At 40.3% G+C, this 7879-nt stretch overlaps 1 protein-coding gene across 2 annotated transcripts in view; it reads left to right on the forward strand.

The window, feature by feature from the left end:
* LOC311062151 (protein mono-ADP-ribosyltransferase PARP14-like) overlaps nt 1-5822 on the forward strand; it is a 45952-nt gene extending 40130 nt beyond the window's left edge. For both annotated transcript variants that reach the window (XM_084080985.1, XM_084080986.1), the window contains 7 exons: nt 434-637; nt 1338-1462; nt 1609-1847; nt 2453-2724; nt 3026-3159; nt 3923-4097; nt 4729-5822. In XM_084080985.1, coding sequence (XP_083937111.1) covers nt 434-637; nt 1338-1462; nt 1609-1847; nt 2453-2724; nt 3026-3159; nt 3923-4097; nt 4729-5012 — 1433 coding nt within the window. In that variant the 3' untranslated portion in view covers nt 5013-5822. The remainder of the gene's footprint in view (nt 1-433; nt 638-1337; nt 1463-1608; nt 1848-2452; nt 2725-3025; nt 3160-3922; nt 4098-4728) is intronic.
* Nucleotides 5823-7879: the final 2057 nt, after the last annotated feature.

Below are 7879 nucleotides of genomic sequence, written 5' to 3' on the forward strand. Positions count from 1 at the left end.
GTCAGCATAATACCTTCCCATGTGTTTTCCAACACATGTAACTTTTAACCACACCAAAGAACAAATTAAGATGAGAAAATACATTATTTTAAGTACACTTTAAGATTAAATTCTATCATAATATGCAGGTTTCATGAATGAGGTTGAATATGTGAGCATTGCTGCTCCATTCATTAACGCTCTCCACATCTTGTTTAGTGGCGGTTTGTGGCCTCATATGTAGCAGTTGGTGACACCAATTTTGAGAGTCAAGTTGGCCACAGCCAACCTTGAAAGCAGTGGGGGAATGACGTGCCCATGGCTTCTCAACATGCGTGCCTACTAGATTCACCAATTTTCCAGCAAGGTCCCTGATTCTCTCTGTGTGTTCAGTGCCTGTTCATCAGTCATCCATATTTGTTAGTCTGTCCATTCATCTGTATGTCTTTATCAGGTCAGGGAGGTGCCACTCCCACGGTTGTGGCAGATGCCATGATAGATGCTGTGGTGGAGTTTGTGAGCAAGAAGCACCAGCGTTGTGTCCACAATGTGAAGATCCTGGTGTTCCAGACAGCCATGATGAAGGAATTCCACAACAGCATGAGGAGGAGAGAAGGTCAGGGTGTAGAGGAGAAGAACGTCTTAACCAAGCTCGTGGGTATGTCACACAAGATGGGTTATTACTGCGAGGCTCGTCTATTAAGTCACTTTCACAGTTGCACTGTATTATGTAACACAACATTCCGGCTCAGTAGGATCGGACATGAATTTACATTTAGCGAGTGGACTTGTTGATGACGCTTCTATTTTCGAGGAGAGAAGAGCCTCCCCTCCTCCCGAGGTGTTTGGAGAGAGAGAGAAGTTGATTGAAAACCAATTTATTCATTCTGCTTTTTATTAGCGTTTGAGTTGGAAATATTCACTGATCAAACTTCCATGATCAATTGCTCATAATCGAAACAAAAAACAAACATCTCTTAATTAATAGACAACAAGCTACATCTGCGCTTTGCTATTTGATCCTTGCATCTCCCTCAGGCTGTACCTGTGTTATATTTAAGTGGGAGTAGCTAATGTGTGCGTCTACTACCCAAACTCCGGCCCTCACCTTATCAAATAGTCTAGTTACCGTCAGGTGTGAACGCATCTGAAACTGACATTCTCCTGTTACATACTACATGTGTGAAAGGCGAACACCGGACAATGTCCCGATCTGATTCCCGGACATTTTCCAGTGTTCATTTGAGAAAGGGGCTTTAGAGAGGTCTGTGTGCCTGTGTTTATAGAGCTAATCTTGCAAACCACTGGACTGATCGCCAACACAACAATGTGTTCTGCTTAAATTTCTCTTATGTCAGATAAATTTACTTCATTCTTTCGGGGACCCAATGAGGACAGTGAGCGTCCCACCAGCAACAGCTTGACATTGGAACGACGGGGGTTTGAGCCTGCAGTATTTCACCTGTGTGCCGAAAGCTCCCAGGTAAAAAACACTCCAGCCTGCATAGACTTGCAAACCATTTAGCAACAGATTGCGGTGGTACTGGGCGGCTCCTGCTTGTGAGTGTGAAGCAGGACCCCAGCTGACCTCCCGTGATTTAATATGAATATCCTAACCCCCACCTGTAGGCTCTGAGCTTGGCTAAGAAGAAGATTGAGGAGCTGATAGTGGCTGAGCAGACCAAGAGTACCATCACTGACCGCTTTATAAGTCATCTATCAAAAGGGGATATGGACCAGCTCAGTGCCCTGCAGAGGAAGTTGACCGTCAGTATCCATCTGGAGAAGGTGCAGGGCAAGGAAGAGGAGGCCTGCATTCACCTTGAGGGGCTTACCAGAGACGTCCATTCAGCAGAGTCAGATATAAAGTCAGACCAACACTTACCTATTTAACCCCTTTAGCCCCTGTTTTTTTTAAAGGTTTTTGAAAGAATATGAACTTTTTTGCCTATAGTGACATTGGCAAAAACGGTTAATGTGACCGACTGACCCTCCACAGTTTAGAAATCCTTAGTTAGATCCGTGTGTGTGTGTGTGTGTGTGTGTGTGTGTGTGTGTGTGTGTGTGTGTGTGTGTGTGTGTGTGTGTGTGTGTGCGCGCGTGTGCGTGCGTGCGTGGAAACAAGAAAAGAGAAAAAAAGGAAATGCATGAAGCAGTCACTGTATTTCCTTTCCTTTTCCCCCCTAACCAACATGTCATCACTAAGAATGGACCATTTGGCTTAAACATCCAAAGCAATAGAGGATATATTCTAAGTAATTTATTCTCAGGTCCTAAGAACTGGTGTAAACACTGCCTACTGTTGTATGATCTGTGTAATATTATGCACATACTAAATTGTACTCCAATACAATCTCCAAATCACACTGGGATTATGCTTTTTCTCAGAATTTATCTTGAAGTTTTGTGAAATAAAATTTGTATTTTTTTGTGAAATGTCCTTTTAAATTGAGTTTGTTGGCCATTTTATCAGGGACCTGATCCGGAATGCAGAGAGGACAGACAATCACAGACAGAAAGCCCTCCTGACAAGTGGACTGGTTCAGTGGCAATACCAAGACCAGCTGACTGGGCCAACACCCTTTGGCATATTTACCAACTATGACCTTGAGGAGGCACTAGGGAGCAAGCAAAGCGTGAACATAAAAATCAACAACCAAGACTATACTGCTGATGTGCAGCTAAAGAAAGCAACTCAAACCCAAGGACAGGGATGCATTGAATTAATCCGAAAAGAGAAGAAAGGTAAGTAGATATAATATTTAATTAAATAATTTTAATTGTGTAATGTTTAACAATTGTTTAATCCGAGAGCACAAAAAAACTCTGGGGCAAAAAAAAATAAAACTACTACTAAAAAACTACAACACACAGAATGACCATGTTATTGACTTAGTAATTTGTGGGACACCTTTTTGTATCTAATTGTACAGTCCTTATGTAGAATGAGCTGTCCAGGACTTCATGAATAATATTCCAATTCTTGTTAAACATGTACATTCAAATTCTAAACTCTCCTTATATAAACTATGGAACACTTTTGCAGATGAGATCGCTCTGCCTGCAAATTGGGAAGACACGAAAGGCTCACTTACTGTTCGTGTAAGACGGGGGTCCAAAGAATACAGCGATGTGGAGAGTAAATGCACTAAGACTGGACTCATCATGACAATCAGCAAAGTATGTTCACATCTTACTCATTAAATCATATAAACTGTGTTATTACCATACTCACACAAATGCAACATGTGTGCAAAATATGTTAAACTATTGCCTGAACCCATCAGGCAAGCATGTGTGCATGCATGTAAGAATTATTCATTGAGACGATTTCTAGGTAAATTACACTATACTACAGTACATTATGACCTCTTGGTCTCTAGGATAGCCTGGAAAATGTATGCTATTGAGACCTGATTAAGAAAAGAATCAGGTCCATACCAGGTCATTTGTGCAAGTAAACCGTGTTCCCAATCTTTTTTTGGGCCAGCCCCCCTCTATCCAGGTCCCTCACCGTCCCCCACACCTAATTAAAATTCAGGATATGTTTCTGGCTGCACAGAAAATATATGTGTATTCATTATTCTGTGTTAGTAATAATTAATAAAACATCTAATTGACTGTCAAATAATAGATTTTACTTTAAACTGTTTACATTAGACTGTCATGGAACATGATTGTTAGCCTACTTCCTCGGGAGAAAAGAAGAAAAAAACACCTGTAAATAAATTAGAAGCAGAATTGTATATCCATAAAATAGGACAGGGATGTCATTTTATTATCATTATTTACTGTTTATCAACAGCTACTATCTAGCTATGCAAAAAAAACAACTTTCAAAACGATTACTTTCAGCACTCCTTGATGTTCTCTGAATGCTCACTGGGTGTTTGACCACACCCATTGAGGAACACTAATATTAACAAAGCCATTGTGTTGGCAGATTGAACGTGTCCAAAACGAGACACTGTGGCAGAGCTACCAACTGATGAAGAAGCGGCTAGAGGAGAAGAACCGACATAAGAACAATGAGATGCTGCTCTTCCATGGAACCGCCTCCACCTCCATTGATCGCATCAACTCTCATGGCTTCAGCCGCAGCTACGCAGGGACAAACGGTAAACAAAAAATTCTGTACTTTCTTCACAGGGACAGTTGTTGGTTCAACATCTGGATTAAAGGAGAATCCCTCCTGGCCAAGGGAGATATTAGGCTTCTGGGCTACAGGCAAGGCTACTTTGAAACACTAGCAGGTCAGATAGACCTTTTTCACAGCAGCCATATTGACATTAAAAGTATGATACACAGTACACAGGTGTCACCAATGATACAAATTTAGGTTCAGTTCTATTTAGTGTAGCAGAGATTTTGCAGTGGGCCAGCAGGCACAATAGCAGCATTCTAAGTCTGTTTGACCTGAATGGAATGCAACCTTAATTACCATTTTGTTTTTTATATATTTAATTAACACAGCATCACTTATTCTAGTGCGATGTATGGAAATGTTCCTTTATCATCTCTTACTTCGTTTTTTAGTTTTTTTTTAATTTCACATTAAAATGTCCAAATGAATTACCTTCATAATTGCTAGTTAATGGTTGACATTTTTATAATAGCACACTACATAAGTATTTCTCCAGGTGCAATGTAGGACAATGTGTAAGTGCACTTCGTTTTTATATTTATAATGATATAAATTACATAAATAATTTAAAATAAATTGATGGTACTTTTTTATTATTTCTGCAGGTGCAATGTATGGCAATGGCTCTTACTTCGCAATGGACCCCTGTTACTCAGCACATAACTATGCCACGCTTAGCATCACTGGGGAGCGTCGCATGTACCTAGCCAGGGTTCTGGTTGGAGACGTCACACAAGGAGCACGTGGCATGAAAGCACCTCCTCAAAAGGGCTATAGGAGCACTGCAGACCTTTATGACAGTGTCACCGACAATCCAGCCACGCCAACAATGTTTGTTGTTTTCAATGATATGCAAGCATACCCAGAGTATCTTATCACATTTAAATGAATCCCAGTGGTTTTAAGCGTACTTAGGTGCAAGTGTTTGATGTTCTAGGTCTGGCTACTGTTTCAGACCTACACTTACATTTTTATTTTTATTTGAAGAAGAGTACTCAGTCTAATCTATCTTGTATATTTTCTTTATTAAGAAGGATAGTAGACATGCTGAAAGAGAGGGAGTTTGGGAGACTAAATAAGGTTTCAACAGGACACTGGACCCCACATGTGATTGAATAACCCCACACACACAACTTTACGTTTGTTTGTTTTAGTGTGGGTTGTCACGATTGATTACTATTTACTACTCGGCCTGTAATTGTTTCTGTTAGATGTAAACAGTATTTTTGATAATATTTTACTTGTTTTGATGCATCAGTGGCCCTTTTTTATGTGGCAGCCACTGCTAATTGAAAATACTGCAGGAAAAACTGTCTAATTTGTGATTGAAATATATATCGATATTAAGGAGAATCGAGTAACGTTACGTTTGTCTACTGTTACACTTGAGGGGAAATATTTCGGAATAAAAAACAGCATTTTTCACAGGAACCATCCAGCTCTTTTATCTGCATGCTACAGTATGACTCTAGCTTGTCATAACCATCCGTTTTATGGAAGGCCCAATGTTGAAACTCAGGTTCTATCATGTTATATGTCCATCTTGAAGAAACATCCACAGGAACACTAGAACATTAACATTCAATTCAAGATGTTGATGTTGATTAATAACATTTTCATTTTTGCAATATAAAGCAATCGCCTTCAACCTAAGTGTAAGTGACAGCTACTTATATAAATAAACTAATATCAAACTTCATACAGGCGGGGTGGGGTTAAATGAAATCCAAACTCAAGTAAAGCATTAGTCCGATTTTTCTCCCTTTTTTTTAGATCAATCATAAATTCTATACACACCGAACATCGACTACCACGCTGTAAAGATGAAAAACAGTGAGAGTTGTCTGCCTCGTACAATCCAGTACAATTCTCTGACTTGTCTCTGACTTGACGTGTCATTGTGTCCTGTAAACCTGAGTGCATTACCCCAATATGGCATCTTTTGATTAGCAACTCAGAATACTTGTCCTCAGATGGTAGAATCCATGGGTGCTTTTGTCCATATTCCCAGTTTGTTCTCTGAAGCCGGCCTCCCACACGCATGAGGTTATTTTCATCCAAAAAGGGTTTCAAAGAAAGCACTTTAGATTTTCTGTCCAATTCTTTTCCATTTTGTAAGTCTCTGATTTCTTTTGAGTAACCTTTGTTTTGCGTCAATCCACAGTATTATTTAGATAACTAAATTCAAAGTGATTTACACAGAATATTAAGAGCATTAAGTCACATTATAAAACATGTTTGTAAATAAGATGGTTCTGTATACTGTAGTTTGTAGGCAAGGTCTCTAAATATAAGACAAATGAGAGACAGAGGTTAGATTTTCTTTAACAATAAGTCATAATCCCAAGAAAACCAAGGCACACTGCTTTGCTAAAATGTTAAAGTTTTTATCAAATTGACTTTCTGGCATCAGTCCCTGAAGAAGACTGAGTTTAATGAGGGAGTGCATTTTTAACATCGGTGTTTACCATTGAACTACTGTATACAGAGCCACATGTGCCCCAATCCACCCCCACATGCGTGCACGCACGCGCACACTCACACTCACACTCACACTTGAACAAAGATGCCATCCTTCCCTGCCAGTTGGATCATTGACCACACAGCTGGCATCAAGGCCAGTGTCTCAATATGCAACAATTAACGAAAAGAAAAGAAAAAAAAGATACTATCAATCAAATAGCCCTTCTAATCATTCCGAATTGTTAAGACAGAGTGATAGTCGTGTGTGTTACGGCTGTCATGCCCTATGGAGAAGCTAAATTAGACAGATGATTGCAGAGGTTCTTATCCTACTTCTAATGGGCAGGAGACAGCTGGAGGCAGATGAAACTCTGACACTGTACATCAATGTCAGTTCATGCTTGATGTATAATAGTCTGTCGTGTGTCGATGTACACACAGTATTTATTTGCCCTGGGTGACAATATAATCTATATCTAGACTATAATAATCAGCTTTCATCACTAGGGATGCATTCAGCTAACCAAAGAAATAGACCCTTCTTTTCAGCTGAAGTTTTTTAACACAACCAAATGTTGCATGTCAATGTTTCCAGATGCAGATCATGTCGACTCAATACTAGATTGTTTAATTTTGAAGTACATTATAACCAAGGACACACGGAGTCAGCAGCAGCAGGTTTCGCACCGCTCGGTGCGCCCGAGCGAGGAACTGGCCGGACAGGTGCCTCGCTCGGGCGCACTTCTTGGGGCTCAAGCCACAAGGTTCAAGGTTATTAGTGTCCCCGAGGGGCAATTTGGTTTGCAGCATATAGCATCAGTACAGTACAACAACATTAAAACAGACAGTAAAAAAAGTACAAAACAGAACAGTAAAACATCCATAGCCGGTTCATAGAGTTCACATTAGGTCATAAAGCGCAAAGTGTAAGGTGCTATTCAGTGCATTGTACATGGCCATTGAAAAAGAATACGTGGACAGCAAGGAGACTGCTAGGTGCACATATTAACTAAAGGCTATCTCCTCCTTGGCTTCTCCATGATCGAGTTCAGACTGCCGATAGAAATGGGAATAAAGGACAGTTTGTGCCTGTTTGTTGTGGCACTGGGGGTCCGCAAGCGACGTCCCGAAGGAAGGAGTTCGTACTTGGTGTTAAGTGGGTGAGCAGGATCTGAACGAATCGACTTGGCTTTTTTGAGCACTTGTCTGTTAAAGAGAAGTCCAAGGCTGTTCATGTTTGTACCAATTACCTTGGAGGCAACTTTCACAATTCTACCCAGGGAATTCTTGTCC

Source organism: Gymnoscopelus microlampas (genome assembly GCF_963454915.1).
Source record: "Gymnoscopelus microlampas genome assembly, chromosome: 2".
Lineage (NCBI taxonomy): Eukaryota > Metazoa > Chordata > Actinopteri > Myctophiformes > Myctophidae > Gymnoscopelus > Gymnoscopelus microlampas.